Source organism: Crocodylus siamensis, chromosome 3, assembly GCF_052110815.1.
Source record: "Crocodylus siamensis isolate JL-2025a chromosome 3, ASM5211081v1, whole genome shotgun sequence".
Lineage (NCBI taxonomy): Eukaryota > Metazoa > Chordata > Crocodylia > Crocodylidae > Crocodylus > Crocodylus siamensis.
In genome coordinates this window covers 136,021,397-136,044,697 of record NC_143397.1, presented here as the reverse complement: position 1 = coordinate 136,044,697, position 23,301 = coordinate 136,021,397, and the positions used below count along the sequence as shown (strand labels likewise).

Genomic DNA, 23,301 nt, shown 5'->3' with positions numbered 1-23,301 from the left:
GGGCCGACACCGCTGCTGCAGAGGGAAGCACCAGCACCCCCCACTCTCAGCCCAGGGACTGCTTCGCCCACTGGCAGCTTTCTGTCCCCTCCCCGCCAGAGAGACAGGTAAGTCGGCAGGGTTAGGTGCACGACACGGGGGTTTAATCAGCCCTAAATTGGAGCGGTGTTTTTTAAAATCCACTGCTTTAATTTAGGGCCCCTGTTTCGTCTACACACACCCTAAGTGTCTTGCTGGTACTTCCCAGGCAGCTCGACAGTCCACCAGGTGCTCCCTTGCAGCTTTCCTAGCCAGCAGCTCCTTCCACTGCTGATTGCAGGGCCAGACTGCCATACTTAACTCAGGGTCTGTATTTATATGGCTTCCTGGCCCTGCCCCCTGCTGGTCACTTGCCTCTGAAAGCTGCCACAGGTGATTTATGGTATGGCTTGGTGATGTCCTGTACTACGGGGACTTGTGAGGTTTCTATGCAAGACCTCTAACCCCTGATGCTGTTGTCACTGCTGGCTCTGTGTAAGTGTTTGCTTTAGTCTTCTCCACCCTTAAGTCTGCACCTGGGGCTTGTCTGGCCAGCAGGCCTTGGAGTGTGCTCCCATTTCTCAGTAATGTGGTAGGGGGTCTGTTTCAGGCTGATTTTGCACTAATAGGCCATGTCCAGACAAGCGTGGATATTTAGTTCCCTGGGGACAAGTAGCAGTGGTGCACCTTGTCCCACAGCTACTTGTCCTTGGGGAATGCTCGTGCAATGCACACTTTGGTGCACAGCAAGCTACCCTGGGGGTGGTAGGGGAGGCTGAGGCCAGCACTGGGCTTGCTCCAGCAGCCTTACCTGGAGTGCTGGGGGCCTCCTTGGGCTGCAGCAGTAGCAATCCTGCTGGGCAGAGCCTGGATGGCAGCTGCGGTGAGGCTCCAGGTGGCCTGGCTGTTTTTCAGCGGCGCCTGCTACCCATGCATGGGCTGCTGTGTTTTTTTTTCCATGGGATTTTGGACCCCTGGATATTCAAGGGTCAAAAAATCTCACGGGGAAAAAAAGCCCAGAGCAGCACATGCATGGGCAGCACGCCGTTTCAGCGTGGAGAACACCTGACTGTGCAGTATGTGGCGCTGCAGACATGTTTGCTGTGCTATATACCGCACAACTGTGCTCATCTGGATGCACCCATACAGCACGTCTACACATCACCGTACAACAATGTTGCTACAGTACTATGCCTTTGTACTTCCTTTTGAAGCAGTCTAAGTGAGAGGGGTTGGGAAGTCTACTTCATTTTGGCAGTACTAAAGCACAGCACAGTATGGGCACTTAATGCACCGTGCATGCAGGCACAGCTAGATTTTGCCCGCTACATTTCTGTAGCAGTGCGCTATACTGGGGGAGTGTGCTGCCCTGGCAACGTAGCTGGTGATCATGTGCACACCCACGCGATTGCTATGTCAATGTAGCGTGCTGCACGGCAATATAGCAAGTTGCTACGTCAGTGTAGGGTGATGTGTAGACGCACCCATGCAGTCATGAGTAGGAATCGTTTCCTTGAAAGTCACAGGTACAGCCTTGTGCTTGACTGCTCCAAGAATCTGCCTTACTCAGAAGTTTATTCCCTGTAGGGCTGAGTGAAGAACTAGAGCGAAAACTGCTTTTTCTGCAGGAATTATTTTTTAAGAGCCAATATCCTATTCTTCTCAAGTTTTACAGGTTAAAATTTCAACTTCCCAACCTCTCTCACTTAGGCAGTTACCAAACATGAGGCTACCCATTTGTGTATGGCTAGGAAGAAAGCCCCTAAAGCCTACGAAAAGAGACTGCTGAATTTTTATGTTTTGGTTTATTTTGTCACAGGCCTGTTGGGTTTCAGGACGTCTTCTGTCTGTGAAGGAACACCAGATTTTGCCTCAGTACTTTCAGACAGGTGGATGGAGAATTTCAAGCTGAAGACATTTTCTACTTACCTCCAGGTATTTCAGTGGCCCTTGGATACGGTCCTTTTCTGGTATCAGAGGCAACACTGTGAACCGGTTAAAAAAAAAAGCAAGTATCAAAAAGTCATTTCTCCTTTGCTTCTATATTTGTTCAGCAATGAGAAACCACTCCCATGGCACCAGGGTTTGAAGGCATTTCTTTTCCTGCGATTCAGTTTTTTTCCTTCTGTAGATATAGCCTATGTGCAGCCAGCAATTGCTCTTGTTAAGGCCTCAGTGGCCCTTCTACATTGAACGCTGTCAATGTCTATAGAAATGAAAAGGTTACTGGCACAAGCTCCAGGCTGTGATCAATAATGTGAACTATAAATACATTTTTCACCTTAGGAACAACATATTTTTCTCCACTAATGCCTCATTCTTCAAAACAATTACATGCATGAATAACATGATTCTTCTGATCAGTGCATGAATCATGTTTCCAAGTGTGTCTGAGACCAGATCCTAAATATGTTGCAGCATCAGTCACTCTCTGTTATGGCTCGTTCCTCTTACTCTGCAACCTTGTTTGAACCCCTCATCCAAGAGCACAGGGGTGGAAAGAACCTAGAGTCTTAGGGTAGAAATAGGAGTTGCCAAACGTAAGCAGATCCATTTTATTGAATGAAACGCGCATCACCTATTCTCCCACATCATCCCTGATGTGGGACAATGGGCTATGTGTTCCCTTTGCCTGAGGATTCCCCTTATCCCTTGATGCCCTACATCACCTTGCGGAGACCCATGTCATGTCCCACGCTGACCTGTGCCTTAGACAGAGTTACTGTGAATATGCTCAGTATCATATTTGTCAATGTTGAATGGTCTCCATTTTGGGTCACACTTACCGAAAAAAACTGAACATCTAATTTTGAAAAATTATAAAACTATTTTCAAATCACTTGACCCAGAACCACATTTTTCGTGAGATAACATTTGTGGGGGCTCAAGCTTGGCAGTTAATACTAATTATTTTTTATCAGTCTGGCCTGGCATTAACTGTGGTTGTAGCTGGATGAATTTGTGGAAACTTGTTCTGGTCTCTGGGGTCTACAGATGCATTTATTGTTGGTGGCTGAAAGGATATTAGTTAATAACCAGGGTAGCCGGAGGTGGCAGTGTTTCCCCTCCATCCCCCCCGCACCACCAATGCTTGGGTGGCTCCCCAGCCTGGATTCTGGTACTTGTTGGAATACACACAAGGGGAAGCAGGAATTCAAGTATAGAACAAGGGTAATTTATTGGACAGAAAATAAAAGAATGAAAGGAAGAGGGTAAAGGATAACAATAACAAGATAAAAAAATAACAGCAAATACATGAAATACGTTACCACATACAGCTGATGCAGATGAACAGTCAATACAACAGCTGCACAAGATTTTAACAGATGAACAGAGGCAAACCAAGAGCTAAATCCAATGAATGGGTCCAATAGTCAGCAATCTGGGAAGTCAAAATACAAGTCACCAAGAATCCAAAGACTGGATTTGTTTGTGAAGCAGCTCCTCCCTTTGCACGAGGGCAGTGCACTCTCTGCTCACCACAGTCCCAATCACAACAGCACACATCACACCAAGACACACTGGCTACACAAAGCAAACACCAATCACGCCAGAGAATCCACACCACACGATCACACACCACTCAATACCAGAGAGACTCACAAGAATATCAACTCCTCAAGCACCCCATATGCACGTGCCATGAGCACGGTCAAACCACTCTGAGGCACCAGAACACAGGTATTGAAGGATCACTATCAGACCACTCTGACCAACCAATCATCTGAGGTAAAGTTATTGTCAATCAGCGTCAATCATACAGTGACCAATCGCCTACATTCATATTTGATACATGCTCCCATCACTCAACAATCGTAGGCGGCAGAAGCCTGGGGCTAATGGGACTTTGTCCCCCCGAAATGTGGGGCAGTGGGTAGGGCTGCAGGGCAGCCTGGGCACAGGCTCTGGGTGGCTGCAGCAGGTGGGGAAGGGGACGCACAGACTCAGACACTTGGCTGCAGCCTGCAGCAGCCCGGGGACATGTAGAGCACTGCCCACTACATTAAGTAAGTCTGTTGTGGGGAAGGGGCATAGGGGGACAGATTAAGGCCCCCGCAGTGAGGGAGGGAGTGGGGCAGGGGCTGCAGTGAATGGGGCTTCAGGGCTGGGGTGGGTCATGAGACACTTGGAACCTGGCTGGCTTGTACAGGGGTTTGTGTCCCACCACTGCATGCACCCTGGGGTGGCAAGGCATGTGCCACCCTGATCTGTGCATGGGGCAGAGGCAGGCTGCTCAGCGTTCCTCTTCGATATCCAGTTTGACAGAATAGTGTTTCGTCTCAAGTTTTGTTTCATTTTGAAAGCACTGCTCTGTTCCATTTTGTTGAAATGGTTTTCCTGTTCTGATGCTATTTTGACATTTTGATTGGGCTGCAATCGGGCTGAGGAACTTGGCTTGGCCAAGTTCCCCTCCCCAGCATTGCGATCGGCTTCCCGAACCCCTGTGGAACTCAGCCTGGTGGCGGGAGGCAGAGTGCAGCGGCTCTGCCCATCTTGTGTCCCTGGGCTGACCTCCATGGGGCTGGCAGAGCCAATTGGAGCGCACCCTGGCAGCGCTAGGCAGGCACAGCCGGTGCTGGATTCCCGTCAGCTCTGCCAGCCTCACCAAGCACGGCCTGGCTGCAGGAGGCGGGAAAAGCCAGGGCTGCACAGCCCTGGTTTTCCCCTGTCTCCCACCACTTGGCTGGCTGCTTCGAAACTCAAAAGGTTTCAAAACTTCCAAAACATTTTGACTGCCCTTGTTTCGTTTCAAGGCTGTTTCGAAGCCCTTCATTTAATTTCATTTCGATTTTGCTGTTTTGAGCTCAAAATGAGTTGAAAAAGTGTCAAAATGAAACAGCCAGAGAAGTTCGCACAGCCCTAGTAAACAATAATAAATCTCTATATAGTTAAGAATTTGTATTGGCCTGGCTCTGTAGAGGAAAGAGGGAATTATCCTCCAATGACACATCCCACTCACAGCACTCTTGCCTGACCACTCCATCTCATCCAACTGAGGACAGGGCACACCTCAAGGGTGTACCAGGGCTGCAACTATATATGTACATAGATGTCTTATGAAAAGAATCTCCATGGACTCAATTCAACCAGGGTTTATGATAATCACAGCAGAAAAGTGTTTTAGGTTTATTAAAACAAACAGGCTTGTGATGTTGTGGCAGGTCTATACTATGGCTCTTTGCGCCACGGAGGCGCCTCTGAGCCACAGGATTTCTACATCTGATCATAAGGAGGTCAACAATGAACCAATTTTTGCCAGGGCTCCCTGACAGCATCCCGATGGACAGGTTGTCAGGAAGTCAGTCGGCCCTTCTCCCCCTTGTTGGTAGGAGAGGGAGAGCAAAGCACTGTGGGATATTAAGGGTTGGATAGACCGGTGCAAATATTAAATGTGTCACAGAACAGTTCTGAGCTACAATGAACTTGTCATTTCAAACAATAACTGATTTCAACAACTTCTTTGTAGTGGAGTCATCTTTTTTGTTACAGATGCACCACCTTTACAGTGCAACACAGTGCAAATATGTGGCCATTCACATTTTGTCATTCAAGTCACATGTAACGCAACAACAAATGTAATACCTACCAGCATCCTCATGTGGAGCACGCACAAGCCAGTTCTCCATAAGTTCAGTTTATCCAAGGTAAAGAATAAACTAGAACATTCTGCACCTCTTCCTCCTCTCCAAGTTCAAGACCTAAGAAGCTTACATACACTGAAACCACAAACAGACATCATCTATTTTCCTGCTCAGCTACTGAAATCAGTTACCCTAAACATGTTGCTTTGCAATGACATGTAAGCATCTTGTGAGCGCTTTATCAGTTTTATGTCCATTTCTGATTTCACAGTGTGCAAAACTCAGAACATCCGGATTTAAAAGGGGTAGGCAAATCAAACTCGCAAGGATGACTCTATGAGTGAAAGTTATGTGAGCTAAAGTTAAGGGGCACTGACCCTTTAGCAGAGACCTAAATCTAGATTCTCAGTTATTGTAAATCAGCATAGGTCCAAGAAAGTCAATAGAGCTTCAACCAATTTGCATCAGAACACAGTATGGGCAGGGGCTCTTAACATATGTGAGGAGAAGATGGTTATTTATCTGGGTACCTGAAAGATGCAATAATTCAGGAAGTGGGACAAAACCAGTCCAGCATCTCCCAGTCACAAAACACACTGATTAAGTTTAGAGGAGTCTACAAGTCTGATCACTGTCTACTGATATCTCAAGGAGGGAGGGTAAGCCTCATTGATTAGGCTGTACAACACCGTAGTAGCTCAGGGGATCCAACCTGACACAGTCATGCTTTCCTGCAACTGTGTTGTATCCTTGATTTTTGTCCTGTGGGTCAGGCTCAGTATCTCTACCTGTGAAACAGGACTGTGCAAAATGGCTAACGTTTAGTTCCCATTTCAGATTTGGCCATTTTGGAGGGACAGTGATTCACTTTGATGTTTTGGATCACTGCTCCATTTCGATTTGGCTGAATCTGTTTCAGTGTTTTGACACTATTTCAGCTTTGATTCGGAGATTCAGATCAGCCGGGAAGAGGCAGGCACAACCAGGCAGCTCCTCTGGTTGTGCCTGCCTCTTGCTGGGTGGGGGGAGCTATGGGAGAAGCCTGCATGGCTGCCCTGCGTGGCCCCATCCCCCGCCTGGCCCCAGCCTCCTAGCACTTAAAAAACAATAAAAAAATCCCAACACTCACTTTCTGCAGCAGCGGTGATCAAGGCCTTGGGGGGCTCATGGCAGAGCCCCCCTATGTAGTGGGGGGCAGCATGGATCGCCTCCCCCCACATTTGGCACCTGCACAGCAGCTGTCATGTGTTTTCTGGGAGCTGGGGTGGCTCCACCTGTCAGCGGGAGCCTGGCACCACTCAGCCCCAGCTCCCAGGCAGCATATGGCACCCTGCCGAGCTTTGCTGCACCCATGCCATGGGGCAGCTGCCATGCAGATGACAGGCGGGGGTGGGGGGAGCAATCTCTGCTGCTTCTCAGTGTCCTACGCTGCATGGGTGGGGCTCTGCTACGAGCCCACAAAAGCCCTGATCGCCACTGCTGCGTCCGGTGAGTGCGGATGTTTTGTTTTTTTTGGTTAAAGTGCTGAGAGGCTGGGGCTGGGCAAGGCAGCCAGGGGGGCTTCTCCTGCAGCCCCCCCAGCCCAGGGAGAGGTCGGCACAGCTGGAGGAGCTGCGGGAGAACCTGCAGCCGCCCAGCTGTGCTTGCCTCTCCCTGGCTGATCCCAGTCTCCGAATCAGCGTCGAAACTCTGAAACAGATGCAGCCAAATTGAAATGGAACAGTGATCTGAAACACCAAAATAAATCGCTGTCCCTCCAAAACAGCCAAATCCACAACAGAAGTGAAACATAGCCATTTTGTACAGCCCTTAGGCTCACTTTCTCTCCTGCTCTCTCTTTCCCATATTTGTCCAGAGTAACTGAAAATTTGGCAATGCAGTACAGAGGCAGCCTAAGTCAGTACTAGGATGTCTTCTGAAAAACACCTCCCTGAGCTCAGTTCAACCAGGGCTTGTGATAATCACAGCAGAAAAGTGTTTTAGGTTTATAAAAACAAACAGGTTTGTGAAGTTGTGGCAGATTTATACTATGGATCTTTGCACCACAGCAGGGCCTCTGAGCCACAGGATTTCTACATCTTCAGCAGAAACATGTGTACAGAAGTTCTTGATGACACGCGGCTAAGTGCCATGAAAGGTAGTTGCCACATTTGGACCACAAATCCCTTACTTAATGTTATGATTTCCCAATACCATTTTCTTGTTTTGCATGCTTCCTTCTCTCCCTTGTCTTCTTAGAAAGGTATGTTCTGATACAATTGAGAGCTAGCGTAGGTATAAATTATGCCACTATTTATTTATGTTTGCAATCAGATTACTTAGGTACTTAATGGGCATAAGTTTTTTGAAGGATTTATTCCCAAGGAAAAAATCTGTAGGCTCCTTTACTTCTAGTAACTTGATCCTGGATGTAAAAACAGTAGATAGAGATTTGCTTTTTTCAGTTGGAAATGAATATTTGATTGCATCTCCTTTCCTTTCCTAGGAGACACGAAAAGTTGACCAAGATTGTGCCCTGAAACCACAAGTATTATATTAATTAGTTGCAACAGAGATGATGAATCATTGTGGATGAAAATTGCACATGCACTGGTGGGAGTGGCCATGGCTTTAAATTTCAGCACTCCACCGGACACCGCACTAAACTTCCCAACCAGCCTTTAGCACCACATCCAAACAGAGAAGGTAAATATTTCTAGTGCTTTATCTTCAATGTCCTTCCTACTATTCATATCATTGCAGTGACCTTAGCAGTGAACTACCTGGTGGTTTTGCATTGTATTGTTTTGACCTAAGGAGTTGTTTCTTGTGAGGAATTCAAGAGCATAGATACTGCTGGATAGGAACATATTTGCCTGAAAGCTTTTGGTGGATGCAAGGCAGTATTATTCATGCCGTAGTTTGCTCATTCTGCCAGTTCTGGAGACAATATTTTAAGGGTCAGATAGAAGAAAATCCAAAACCATTTGCAAGTACAGTGCAGGGTATACAGCAGAAATCATTCCTGTGAATAAAACCAGCAGCTTTTCTGTAGGTATTCCCAGCTCCATTTATTTCAAGGCATTTGGCTGGGCAAATTTTCATTACAAGTATCTTTATGGAAAAGAGAATTGTGAACATACTAGCAGGAAGAAGTTTTTATCTAAGTGTCTGCACTGGAAGTGTTCTTGTATTCAATATAAAAAAGCTCTTTGATATTGTTGCCGGCATAAGGTGCCTGAGGGAGGCAACAATTGGGTTCGTTGCCCGGTGTGCATTGCGCCAATAAACACACTGGGGGGAGAAGTACACAGAGTTTATTTGAGCTCAAGTAAAAGGCGCAGGGAGACTGTATGGTCTCAAATCCCACGTCCCTAGCCCTGCAACAGTGTATATTTATACCCTGGTCATTTTCTGCAGTAGTTTTCCACTAGCTGGCCCCCCTCCTCCCCTTTTCCTCCTCCCTTCTCTCTCTGAGCGGTGCTCTTGCATTCCACAGATAACAGTTTTTAGGGAGTTTCAGCTTGCTTGCTACTCATCCTGTTTTCCAGTATTACAGGAGGTTACAAAAGTTCAAAGAAAGGGTTACAAAGGTTCGGGGGGGGGAGGGGCCTGGCTCGCCTGGGCCTAGAGCAGAGGGGCTTCATCGACACTCGTGGTCTTCCATCCCTCTGAGTTACCTAGGGTTATGCCCAGTGACACCAACAACATCATGCAGAAGATTAATTGAATGAGGATTTACCTTCCTGCCTCTCAAGGGGACACCTGAATCTTGATCCATGTGCACAGGTGTAAGCGAAGCTACTTGCTTTCTGAGTGTTCTCCTGGAAGGAGGGGAGTTGCAGACACCAGGGAATGGGAAAAGCATCGGCTCCACTGATGTATAACTGATAGACAGAAGTGCTGAGTCAATATGATTAATAGAAGTTTACTGCTGATACAGATATTTACTGTGAAGCTGACTGATTAGCCCTGCATTAAATGTCTCTCAGCATCTACATCTTCAGCCCTATTAGTTTGAAGTAAACTAATGAACTTCACCGTAGGATAGTACTTATAAACACATAAGTACTAGCCTGCATCAGAGTTTTTTAGTGCACAGCGATGCGTGTGTAGATACTGATGCATTTGGCTGGGCCATCAGGGTGCTCCAGTGCGGGGTGTGCATGCCGGTTAACCTCATACTGGAGCACCCTTGTGCTCTAGCCAGCCCCTCTGCAGCATGTTGAACCGGGTTGGAGCAGCCCCAGGCTGGCAGGTTGACTCCCTTCCAGCCAAAGCTGCTCTGACCTGGCTCCATGTGCTGTGATCCTGGGCACACGTTCAAACACAGCACCCAGGAGCAATATCTGACGTGCACTGTGCCAGAATTTATTGCTTTGAATTAATTGCATGTGTAGAAATGTCCCCCGTGCCTACATTAGCATCAGATTGGTTTTAAAAGATCACTGGTTGCAAATACACTGAGAACCAGGAGGGGTGGATATGAAGAACAGAAAGACTTGGGTTCTTCCTATGAAGCGAGTTATTAGTGCTGTCTTTGTTCCAGTGGTACAAAACATGGGCTTTACAGAGAGGAGACAGAGCTTTCCCAGAGAGTTTACAAACAACAGCTAGTGAGCAAAAGAAGAAAAGGTCTTTCATCTTTCTCTGGACAAACCATGTAGCAGTGCTTGCTGTTGCCCTGGCAAAAGAACACCCTATTTAATAGCTGTTTTCCTAAAGAAAATTAAGATAGAAAATTTGTTCATTATTGACCTCCTTACGATCAGGGCTGAGAAGATGCTACTAGAGATGCATGGACTCTTGTATCTTTTAATCACTTAGACATGCAAACTGAGATTTTTCTTTAAAAAGGTATTTTTACATAGAATGTAGCACAAATAATGACGATTTTCATTTCAGTGGGCCAGGATTCTATAGGGCAATTTAAAAGCTCCATTATAACAGCAGTGAAGTGACTTAAGAACACTAGTTTCATTAAAGCCCTGCCCATTCCCTCATCCCTTGTCTCCCCATTGCAAAGGTTCTACCCTCACGTAAATACATGGACATTCCAGTGACTTCAATAGACACTGCGCGCACTAAGTCAGGATCTGTCCCCATTTATAGAGAGCTTATTTACACGTGTTAGGCAAAAAAATTCTTTTTTTAAATTGAATTAGTCTATAAGGTGCCAGTCTGCCCTGTCTTCTTCATTAAGGGCATGTCTACACATTGCCCTACATTGCCATAGCAATGCACTATGTCGCTGTACAGCATGCTACACTGATGTAGCGATCACACGAGTCGACACGTAATCGCTAGCCACGACCCCGTAGCAGTGCACTCCCATTTTAGCACACCACTACGGCAACATAGTGGCAAAATCTAACCTTGCATTGCATGCACAGCACAGTACGGGGGGTTACTGCATTGTGCTTTGGTACTTCCAAACAGAAGTACTAAAACACAATGCTGCAGCAATGTCACCGTACGGCAACCCGTAGACGCACCCTAAAAATATTATGTGTGCAGTATCTGCAAGGAGAGGACTAAGATACATGCATTCCTTAAGAGATTCTATTCATTAAGGAAAGGAAGATGACATTCTTCACTGATATTAATTCCATTGGTGTCATTATTTGCAGAGAATTTGGTACATCGCTAAGACACAAAGGGAAGGCAATTGCCCTCAGCTTTGGATGTAAAATGGATAGAGTCAATATACCACACACTTGGCCTCCTGGACACATGTAAACCTTTAGATCACTTTATTCAGGTTAAAGTTAATATAACATAAGGATTCCACAAGCCTTGGGGAAGTCCAATCAATAAAAATAAATGGGGACTGAACAAGGGCTATTATATTGTACAACCTTTGGAAGGTAAGTAAGAAAGCTACTGTGATTGATTAATCTGAACATACAGTGAACCACAGAAAACTGTTACTGAGAAGTGATAAACATTCAGGTGGTTGGCCACGGGGAGGATATAATTTGCAGTTTATGAAAAAGTGAAGAGCTTTATGAGAGATGCGAGTTTTTCATGATATCTTCTATTGGACTAACTGTATAGTTGCGTGAGTTGTTGGACACACTTCCAGGCACCATGTGCTCGTCCTCAGGTCACAGAAAGCTGCCAGTTAGCATTTCATCAGCGAGAGGGGGGAAGAGGCTCCTTCTGTCTGAAAAGGAAAAGGCATGAACTAGGAAACAATCATGAGTCTCACACTTTAATTCTCTTGTCCCAGGCTTCACCGTCTTCACCATGGCCTCACTCAGCGAAGCAAATGCTGAATTCTGCTTTGACTTTTTCAAAGAGCTCCGGAAATCAAAAACAAATGAAAACATCTTTTTCTCCCCTCTGAGCATCTCTTCGGCCATGAGCATGGTCGTCCTGGGTGCTAGAGGAGACACAGCCAAACAGATGGAAAAGGTAGGCTTTCCACACTCTGCTACTGTCAACACTTCCTGTCAGTGCAGCGTCAGAAAAGAGGGGACTCCAAAAATGTTGTTAACAAGGCACAGGATTTGAATAATAATGCCCAGATTTATAAGCCTACATTTGAAGCTTTTGAGCCCATGTTTCCCACATGTAGGAAACAATAATCCAGCAAATTAAGGGGGCCCTCAGGAAGGAACATATGCCTTTCAGACTACGTCTACACAGTAAACTCGCTATCTTTAGCAGTGGTGCTAGGCTCTGCATGGGTTGCCTCCACCGCTGGAAGCTTGCTGCATGGCAGAATTGGCTGAGTTGTTACTGATGGGCTCCCTCCAGGGCATCCTTCCCTCCTGGCTAAGCAAGGTGTGTCAGGCCTTGGCCACAAACAAGATCTCTTTAGGAAACTCTGGTGTCCATTCAAATGCATCACCAATGAAATGAAGTACATAAGCTTCCCTACCTGGCGTGTCTAAAGGGTTTTACAGTGTGCCGGGGGACACTCCATTCCAGCCTCAAAATTCTGTTGTGATGACAGTTATAGCGGCAATCACCCAGCATTTTTGTTTCAGGTGCTTCATTTTGATGAAGTCTCGAGTTCTTCTGGAGGAAGTACAAGGAATGAGGTAAGGCAGCGGGTACATCAGGTTTGGCCTTTTCTCTTTGTATCAGCACTTCCCCAGAGAACGGCATAGATCTGAGCATTCTGTCTTCCCAACCTCTCATCCCATATATTTACACTAAAGAAGGCCCATTTTTATTATATGAGTGGCATATTTTTATTAGCAAATAACCCCCTCTCTGTCAGTGCTTGCAAGTGTTGAGCTGGACCATGGCAACCTGAAAATGAAAGACACTATGGGTGAGGATAAAGTCCTTTTTTCTCATTTTTTGGAAAGTGGAGGTAGAAATGTTCATGTCTCTTCTTCTATACCTATGATTGCTAAGAGAGAGAACCACAGAAAGAGAAGAATCCAGACAGAATAGTTTAACAAAGAAAAACATGTCTTTGAATGATAACTAAAGTAAAGGCCCTCATGTAGAGGGCTAAAATAAGGGCCCTAGTCTATTACATTTGACCTGGAGGTGTCATGAGTATATTTTGGTGGGGAGGTAACAATTCTACATCAGATACAGCTTCATGGTTGAAAGGCCAACCCTGCTAAAGAAAGTATTATTTTGTTATTTGAAGTGTGAAGAAACTGGAGTTCATTCTCAGTTCCAGGCACTCTTATCAGCAATCAACAAGCCCAGTACCAACTTTTCTCTAAGCATTGCTAACAGGCTGTACGGAGCAAAGGATTTTCATTTCCTTCAGGTAAGCTGCAATGGTGTCCATGCTAGTAATGAATTTAGCACAATTACTGTCTACCCTGGAACATAATGGAATGTGTCCAAGATGGCATGGTGACAGTGTTTTCCATAAAGATGTCCTATACAGTAGTCCAATTTGTTTCTTTTCTTCCATACAGTGAGTAAAGCAAAAAGCAAAAGCATAGACAGGTACTTGTTCACAATGGCTAGCAGAACTGATTAAACTTCAGACTTTCTCTTTTTTTGCAGGCAATATCAGTGTTTTTAATTTTGCTTTCATTCCAGTTCAGAATGAAGGCAGTTATTTTTAAAATTCTCACAGCAAAAAAGTCTAAAAAAGTTTGGTTGGAAAAGTACATGTTGGAATTTGTAAATGTCATGTTTATTTCAATTTCATGTATTATTATTTATCATATATTATTTTGTGCCATGTTTATCCTTTATAATTTGCCTGACTAGTACTGATATGTCAGTTTGACAATTAGCAGCTACTTTATTCTCACATTGTACCATAGGCATTACTAGAATTAACAGCTTGTGAAAAATATAAAAGTGACATAGACATGCAGAATTCCATTAAAGAAAGTCCTACAAAGAGTCACAATTTTTTACATGAAAACTTCTATTTGAGATTGTTTTATATTGATATATTTACCAAAACCAAATATTTAAAAAATTGAATTAAATAAAAGCTGTTTTTTGCTTTAAAAAATCTATCTGTATGTGTATATACATATATATAGACATATATATGTATCTCTCTATATATGTACACAGACACACACACACATATATATCTATCTATAGATAGATAGGTATAGATAGACATATTGTTATATTTTTCTGGCATGATCAGCTTTTCCGTTCTTATATGCACTTCACCTTTAATCAGAGGCCTTGTTTGGAAAACACCCATATTAATACATAATCTTTAATAAAAAAATTATAAGGAATTCTAAGATTGTAAAATTAATTACTCATAAAAATGCCAAAACGGAGTCACATTAGCCCCAAGTGTGCACATTATGAGGAATCTCGCATGAAGTGATTACAGAATAGTCCTTCTGCAAGATCATTCCTGCAAGAGGTGAATGAGGTAGATCTTCCACATTTGTTTCTATTTAATTCCTGTGAAATCAGTTGGACTCCACACAGGGCAACTTGCAGTTAGGGCTACCTTGCATTCTGCGTAGAGTATGCTTAGTGGGAACTTCCACACAGGATTTACTGCTGTTTCACACGCAGAACTAGCAGACCATTGGAAGATGATCAATAAAAAGAAACTGTTGTCTGTTAGAAACAGAACACGTTAGAGTCCACTTTGCAAACACTTTTAATTCGGACAACTCTCACATTATCTTCACTGAACTGAGAAGGTCACATGTCTGACCCAGTACTTTCCTCTTGGCTAATATTGGGTTTCTACTGCAAATCAGTAATGCCACAATCTTGCTCAAGTGATTTTCAAAAATGCTATTTCTTATCCCAAAGGTATATTCCTTTCATTGCTTTAATGCTCAAAAGCAGCTAATCCACTTTTGCTGAAACATAAACCCTTGGCAAAGAAGGACCTTCACAAAAAGAACAAGATCACCCCCCCCCAAAAATAAGAATATTGACAAAATTATGAAGAACTAGAAAGGGACGTCTTGAATGGGGATACAAAGAAAATGGATCTTCAGTAATAGCTACCACTATGCCTAACTGCTACAATTAAAGATACAGCACTTTCAAGGATACCTTCAGTGTATATATTACCTGGCACATATTCACTAGCACATGTTCACTTAATGGCACGTGTGCATGGTAAACTGCACTATATTGGGATTGGGGATTAGATTGCAATCACATCATTATGCTGGCCAGGCCAGGGGGAGCCCAGGATTATGATCCTGATCTTGCCCTGCACCTGCAAGTAAAGAACCAATTGCCCGGTGAACCTGTGCAGTCTGGAGAGCTGGGACTGACAATCACGTGGGTGTCAGTCTCAGTCGCAGGAATTGTGAACTAGAATCTTATCGTGCCAGTAATTGCCTGAACATGTGACTGGATTACTATTTAAAACATGATTAACTGGTTAATCACATCTTAAGTTTAACATGTGTCAGGGGCCTGAATGTCCTCTGCAGGCTGCAGAATTGCTTATGTAAAGTCTACACCATGAACAAAAGAGAGTTTAATGCACTTAAATTATGAGGACAAAACATTTTAAAAAATCATTTCCCATTTTCACTATAGTACAAGCTCAACCCCTCCCCCCACCCTCCCAGAAATAAACAAACCCAGCAGCCTAAATTTAAGTCCCTAAAAAGACATTAAGGGCAAAATTGTGAAAAACACAAGGCACAATTGGGTGCTCTGCTCCCTCTTAAAATTATAACAGATGTGAAACAACGGGTTTAGGACATAAAGAGAGGCTCCTGTTTTGGACTTTACCAAATTTTCCTGTCAAGGAGTCTTTCTGAGTTGCATCTTGAAACTGTAAATTAACTGCTAATATAATTGGAGACAAAGAAAGAATTAACATTGATTAGAAAAGTGGGTTTGAAAATAGATTTTATTTAAAATAGTCTGTGCAGGATATGGGAGCTTGCACTGGCACAGCTTCAGATTTTAGTCTCACTCTTTACCCATATTCCATTCTTGCTCTGGTGCAATAGGGAAGAGTCTTGCACACAGGAAGTTACAGGCCCTGTTGCACACATTTGTCTTTCCTACTTTCCAGCAATACTTGAAGTGCACAGAGACACTGTACGATGCTGAGCTGGAAGTTGTTGACTTTAGGCATGCTCTAGAAGAAACCAGAAAAAAAATTAATGCCTGGGTGGAAAAACAGACCAGTGGTAAGTCCAGGAAATATTGGGTGCTTGCATTAATACATACATATGAGAATTAATGAGCAATATAACAGATGAAGTTGAAGTTTTTTCTGCTTTGCTAAGCCTCACAGGCTTTTCAATTTTTCCAAAACATTGTCCTTTACTTGTTAATGCTAGAAAATTGGACAAAGGTTCAAGACTTCTTTGAACGTGTCTATCCTGCCTCCCAACACAACCAAGAATTGCTACCAAGTTACACGTCTCTTTCTCAGGAGAGTGGCACCGAGTTGTTCACTCCTGACCTCTACGGGCCACCCACTCTGCCCCAGGAGAGCCTAAGAGTGGTGCCGGGGCATGCACTCAAGACCGCTGTAACTTATTGATCTGTGTAATGATTAGGCTTGCCCAGGGGAGTGGGCAGGTTTGCTTCTTCACAGTGGTCTTAAACTTGGCAGAAAAGAGCTATAGACATGGCCTCTGAGGTCTTCTGGCTTGCAGCTCTACAATAGTTTACTGTTGATGCATCAGTTTCATTTCAAGATCATTCTTGTCATCACTGAACTCTGAATTATTATAAATCAAGTCTAGTGGACTATCTGAACAAAGTATGTTAATGCAGCTGAAATTATTATTTTTAAAGGTAAAATCAAAGAGTTGTTTGCAGAGGGCACTCTCAGTCAAAATGTTATCCTGGTGCTGGTCAATGCTATCTACTTCAAAGGAATGTGGACTGTGCAGTTTAAGAAAGAAGACACCAAGGAAACACCTTTCAGGTTAAACAAGGTACTGTATGGACCAGGGCTGAAGTGAAGGAAACCCACCCCTCTCTTTATTTCTATCAAAAGAGGTTGAGAGCTTCTCCTTACTGCCCGTCAACCCTTTTAAATAACTCTATAGAGATTTTGCTACCATAGTTACTCGGGAGTCGCTCTGACATTCATCCCTCCACAATAAGATATCCTCAAAGAGGTTCCAGTGGAAGATTTATTTAATTATAAGGGAACTGGGCAAATAGGTCTTCTATTTAGATACAAAAGCCTGGTAAGGGGAAAAGGTCGTGTGCTGAACACACAACACACCTGATAAGAAGTTGCATTCATATTCTGTTCTTGAGCCTGAACAAATCCAAATCTATAAAACAGGACTCTGGCATGGCACTAGTCTGGCTTTTATAATGTTGGATTCCAAAATGAGGACTGTAAATATATCCAGGGGGTTGTAACTTAATTCTTCTCCTTAACAAATGGATATTTTTCTATGGTGTTCTTTAAAATAAAATTTCCTCATTTGAGATGTCAAAACAAATGCATGATGGGGTTGAGGGAAATTCTATCCTAACCCGTAAGTCGGAAAAAAAGTTGATTTTGTCCTCTCTAGAATGAAAATGTGAGTTATAATGAACTTTATGTGAGAGAGGCTGAAAGGGAGGAACACAACATGCCACTGTTCAGGTCCAGAAAGCTGACGGATACAACAGGGGCTGGCCACCTGTGGAGAATTTCATCCTGGGCCAGAAACAGATCCTAGACCCAGTTTGACTGTGTGACTTTCCAGTACACAGATTTTGGATAGGGGAATGCCTGTGCTTTCTGCTTCTCTTCGTGTCTGTTCATATTACAGAATGAGACCAAGAATGTGCAGATGATGTTTCAGAATGGCCACTACAATCTGGCCATCATAGAGGAACTTGAGATTCAAGTGCTCGAACTCCCCTATGGTAAAAAAGAAGAAGGAGAACTCAGTATGTTCATTTTTTTACCAAAAGATATCGAGGATAACTCCACTGGCCTGGAACAGGTAAAGCCTTTGATCTCTGAGGGTGTGTATGAAAGGCTTATGTACGCTGCCTATGAATGCACTGATATCTTTGCTCATCTTCAATTACCTGGGCAGTACAGACAGAAGAAAAGACAATAGTAAAGGTTCATTATATTTTCTCCCATTTACTGTGGATTTTGAAGATGCCCATTATTAGAACGAAGAACATTTTATTTCATTTCCTTAGGCAAAATATAGATGGTAAATTGTTAATGAATAAAACTTTGGGGATTTAAAAAAAAATCAACAATAAATCCTGAAAATATGACGTTTTAGTGACAATCTAAAAAATGTTACTTTGGGAGGGGGGTGGGATTGAGCAACAATTATGCTGGTCAGATATTTCCCACTTTTCAAATAAAATTTGATATCTTTATCTCAAAAGACACAGGAAAAGATTAAAATATATTTGGAAGTGTTCCTACTTCCCATTCTTCATTTGATTGCAAGCTGTGTTCTGGTAATCCATTTGTCTTTTGTAGTTAAATAAGCATACTAAACATGAAAATGAAAACCAGATTCATTCCACTTGCACAAATTCAGCTCTTTGGTCTCTTTGTTTTTTCATCCTAAGTTTTCAATTCTCCTGTTTTTGCCCCTGTAGCTTGCCAGTGCGCTTACGTATAAAAAATTGGTGGAGTGGACCACGATGACGAAGATGTATAAACGAAAAGTGAATGTGTACCTGCCCCGATTCAAGATGGAGGAAAGCTATGACCTTATCAAAATTCTGGGGGCTATGGGGATGCTCTATGTGTTTGACTCTTTCAAGGCTGATTTATCAGGAATGACTGGACGACGTGATCTGTTTGTGTCCGCAGCCATCCATAAATCTTATGTGGATGTTAATGAAGAGGGCACTGAAGCAGCTGCTGCTACAGGGGTTTTAGGAAAGCTGACAAGTTCTGGTCCGCCTTATGAATTTAAGGCTGACCACCCCTTCCTCTTCCTTATCAAACACAACGTAACCAACAGCATTCTCTTTTATGGCCAATATACCTCTCCTTAACTAGAGGGCACTTTGGAACAATATAGGAAGACCTAGAACCTTGTTGTAGTGAGGATAAAAGACAATATTTCTCAAGTTTTTTGAAATTTTGCAAATTTGAAATGAGAGATTTTTTAATGCATCTAAGGAAAGTCTCCTAATACAGTGGCCAGCAACCTCTGACAAGATGTGGGCCAAAACAATACAGCTTCAGTCTGGTGTGGACCAAGTGCCTTTAGTAGCACATTGGCAGTGGGGAGTTTTTCTTGCACCCAAGCCAGGGTCAGGCATCTAAGAGCTATGTCTGTGCCACTGCCACTGCTTCTCTCAGCTCCCTAACCCCTGGCTGAAGAGTGCAGCTTCCCACTGGCTGAAAGCTTTGCCCATGCTACAACTGAGGGACGGTGGTGGCGATAAGTGGCAGAGGCCTGGGTGCAGCTAGAGACTGCCCAGCTCTTGCACAGCCCCTCACTGCCTGACCTTGACATGGGGACAGGTGCAGGCACAGGCAAAGCTCTCCACCTCCAGTGGTTCTGCAGGCTGAATCTGAATATGTTGCTGGCCCCTGTTCTATTATGTTATTGTCTTTTGCCTTTATATTGCTTATAACTTACTGTCTTTATATTGGTTATTATAATGTAACCAAAGCAGCTATCTCCTAAATTTGAAATCATTTTGACCCCATTATGTGCTCTTGTTTCCATGAGGAAAGTCTAAGTAAATCAGGGGGCCAAGTTGATGCCCCTGTTCATACAGAATGTGGCTGGAGATATTTCCCACAGTGAGTGAGCTGCAATCCTATTTTCTGGCTCCCTGGAGCCTTTCTTATATAAAACCCAACATTATGCCTTCCCTCACATCCTGGCGTTTACTCCTCCAATATAATCACATCACCACTGCTTTAAAGAAGCGGTGCTTTCATGTACACTGAAAATTGGCAACAGAAGTAATTGGATAAACCCTCAGGTTTATGAAGTTTTCTAGTCACTCACCATACCAACAGCTATACGGAGATTCTGTCTTTCACCATCATCCCCATCCCCACCCTGGCCTTTCCCTGAGCACAGGTAACTGACCTTCTCCCTGTGCACATGAGTAGAATCTCCTCCTTCCTTCATGGATCAGGTAGAGATCTTGGGAAAATTCTACAAATGTGGCCAGTGTTCCCAATTCTCTGCCCCAACACTGGGAAGCAGGATGCAGCCTTCAAAATAACCCAACTTTCTGTCTGAAAGAGGCTGCACATTATTTGGCCCTAAATTTCTCACCTTGTTGTTTCTGGATGAAACTCTGAATGTGGTCACCTAATTTTTATCCACACAAGCAACTCTTCTTTTCTGTCCCAAGAATTACATCTAGATATGAAAGGTTGCCCGTTCAACAATGATACAAATAAATCACTTGGTCACATGTAATGAATTTCTGGAAATTATTTCAGGCTTCTTGTATTATAATAAAACCATGAAGAATGAATTTGAGCACATTAACTGCAATAGGTGCCTTAGCCATACAGACTAGTGGAGACAGTCTAGTACTTATAGACTGTGGGTAAAATGTTTCCAAAGCACATAAGGGCCAGACCACTATCGTCTTCTAAGATTGCTGCTCTTTCTGGCTTCAGCAAACATGAAAAAGAGTTCCCACTCTGAGAGACTGATCCAAATAGATGAGGCAAGGTACCAAGGTTTACTTTGCATAGACTGGGGAGACTTGCATGCCTCTTAAGAGTGATCCAGGACACGTGGGCATAAAGGTGCCTAGACCTAAACAACAAGAACCAGAGGGTTGTCTCTGAAATCCTGCTCCGCCTCAGAGCCCAGGTGCCTGACTCAGGGTGGCGTGCCTGGCACTAAAAGGAGCTTACCTCTGAGGGGAAGCTGCAGTCATGTCCACCTTTTGCATAAGCTTAGTGGTTAGAGCACTCTCTCAGGAAGTTGGAAACCTGGACTTGAGGTCCCCTTCAGACTGGAAAGATTGCACCCTCCATTTCCTACTTCCCACAACAGCGAGCTAAGCCCTGACCACCAAGCTGTGGCAAGGCTGGGATGGGAGATTGGGGACACCCTCTACATCTCCCAAATATGGCCAATACACAGAAAAGAATTCATGAATGACAGGATGGGAAGGGGATCACAGTGTAGAGAGCAGTCAGAGGGGCCCAGCAGGCACTGGGGAAGTCCCTGTTCCCCCAAGCACTACCAGGAGTGACTAGGAATAACGGTCACAAGCTGGCAGAGGGTAGATTTAGGCTAGATATCAGGAGGCGCTACTTCACTGTCAGGGAGGCTAGGGTCTGGAACCAACTTCCAAGGGAAGTGGTGCTGGCTCCTACCCTGGGGGTCTTTAAGAGGAGGCTAGATGTACACCTTGCTGGGGTCATTTGAGCCCAGTACTCTTTCCTGCCATGGCAGGGGGTCGGACTCAGTAATCTGCCTAGGTCCCTTCCGACCCTAGAAACTATGAAACTATGAGCACCCATCAGAAGCCCAGTGTTGAGCACACATCTTGCAGAATGGAGAGACAAAGGTTTTTTCCTGTTCCAAGGAGTGGTTGAGTATTATACACTGGAGATTCACTGGATAACATGGAGGGAAAATAAATTTTGGAGCCTCCCTCTGCCCTCAAACTTTTCTGAAGAGTTCCAGCCCAGCCCAGCCCAGGTGGTATGCGGGGTTTGGGGCCTGGAGCTGGAATGCATGGCTCTGGGGCCAGGGTGGGGAGTGGGATGGGGCTGCAGGCAGCTCATCCAGGAGGCAGGGTGGGGCTGGCTCCCCACATCTGTGCGCCCTCCTGGAGGGGTATGGGGGACACATACTCCCAGATTTGTGTGCAGGGTGGGGGCAGGTGTGGGATGCCCACTGTGGGCTTGGGCTCCTTGCCTTGCTGCCCCGCCACCCCGGGCCTCCATGACCCAGCTGGCAAGACCTGGCATAGGAGAGCAGATCAGGGCAAAGAAGCTCAGTGCCACTGCCACAAGCCCTATGCTGCCATGGCAAGATGCCCCCTGCCTGCCCCACAGCAGTAGGGGTGGTGGCATGGACTTGTGCCTCCTCTTGCTGCCAAGCGGGTAGGGGGCACCTCATCATGGTAGTGCAGGGCTCGTGGCAGTAGCATTGAGCTTCCCCACCTGACATCTGCCAGGTCTTGTCCACTTGGCTGCAGAGACTCTGTGGGGAGGGTAACATGGTGGGGGGCCCCGAATCCACAGTGGGCAGCCTGCCGCTGCCCCCCATGATGGGTTCCACTCTGGCCATGCTGCCCATGGGGGTGTCAGGCTCTGTGCTCTGCTCCCCACTTGGGCTGCAGTAACCACTGCCTCCTGTGGGCAGCGGCTGCTGTGGTAGACAGGGGGCTGCAGACATGGGGCCCTGGTCTCATAGCCTTGGCAGTGTGGGACCCCTCTGGCAGGGCTGGAGGGGGCAGGAGGATGTGGGTCAGGTGTGAGAAGCACAAGCAGGGCCATGGGGCTGTGGGTGGGTCATGAGGGGCAATGGCATGGGCAGGACACTGGCATATCAAGGCTACTCAGTGCCACAAAGCAGTGGGGAGGGGGGACAGCCACAGCTGGACCTATGTCCTGGTGAGCAAAGGGGGCTGGGAGAGCTCTGATTTTCCATGATAAAAAAAATCAAAAGCCAAAATTTAGAGGTATTTAGAATGCATTTTACTGTAGTGATTGAGGGAACTGGTAGGCTTCTAGATTGCTATAAAATTGTGAATATATCAATAAAATATTGTGTTCATCAGATAACTGTACGTATAGTGGTGTTTCAATTTAATCCTGGATTTTGGGTTTGTTAATCAGAGAATTTGCACTTTTTTATCAGAGAATTTGTGATTTTTAAACAGAGAGAAAACCAGGATCCCTGTTCATTCCCCATTCGTCCTGCACATAAATGAACTAGGATTATGAAGTGGGTGGCATAGCTAATAGGGCTGTGTGAAGCTTTGGTCGCTGATTCGATTCAGCAGAGAGTCAGCCTGATTCAGTGGCCGAATCTCTGAATCGAATCAGGAGACCCTTTAATCTCTCTGAATGGAATCGGAACCCTCCAAATCAATTCAGATTCGGAGAGATTCGATGATTCGGACATAGACACAGCTTTATATATTTTTTCTACATACCTCAAGGTACCGGGTACCTTGTGAACGCTGGGATGGTGGGGCTTATGGAGCATGCCACAGGAATGCAGGGGGTCCCCAGCACGCTCAGCAGTGGACCTGGAAGTGGAAGCATTTTCAGTCCACTTCTGGCTCTGCCGCAGAGCATGCAAGTGACCCCCTCCCCCTCCCTTTGGCTTCACAGCTAGTGCCTCCTGGGTTGGCAGGGGCACCCAGGGTCTACCTGCAGCTGCTGACT

The 23,301-nt window shown here is 44.9% G+C and overlaps 1 protein-coding gene across 1 annotated transcript; it reads left to right on the top strand.

Moving 5' to 3' along the window:
• Positions 1–8,216: 8,216 nt before the first annotated feature.
• Positions 8,217–20,356, top strand: LOC149868867 (leukocyte elastase inhibitor-like). The gene is made up of 8 exons (XM_090039295.1): positions 8,217–8,285; positions 11,812–11,996; positions 12,575–12,628; positions 13,195–13,320; positions 16,042–16,159; positions 16,776–16,918; positions 17,756–17,932; positions 18,558–20,356. The coding sequence occupies exons 2-8, from the start codon at positions 11,829–11,831 to the stop codon at positions 18,960–18,962; spliced, it is 1,191 nt and encodes a 396-aa protein (XP_089895421.1). The 5' UTR covers positions 8,217–8,285; positions 11,812–11,828; the 3' UTR covers positions 18,963–20,356.
• Positions 20,357–23,301: the final 2,945 nt, after the last annotated feature.

What these genes read in the sequence shown, in the direction of transcription:
- LOC149868867 (XM_090039295.1), top strand. Translation starts at nt 11,829, where the DNA reads ATGGCCTCACTCAGCGAAGCAAATGCTGAATTCTGCTTTGACTTTTTC. An exon ending in GGTGGAAAAACAGACCAGTG is followed by an intron (nt 16,160 to 16,775) that starts GTAAGTCCAGGA and finishes TTATTTTTAAAG; the next exon opens with GTAAAATCAAAGAGTTGTTT. An exon ending in CACCTTTCAGGTTAAACAAG is followed by an intron (nt 16,919 to 17,755) that starts GTACTGTATGGA and finishes TTCATATTACAG; the next exon opens with AATGAGACCAAGAATGTGCA.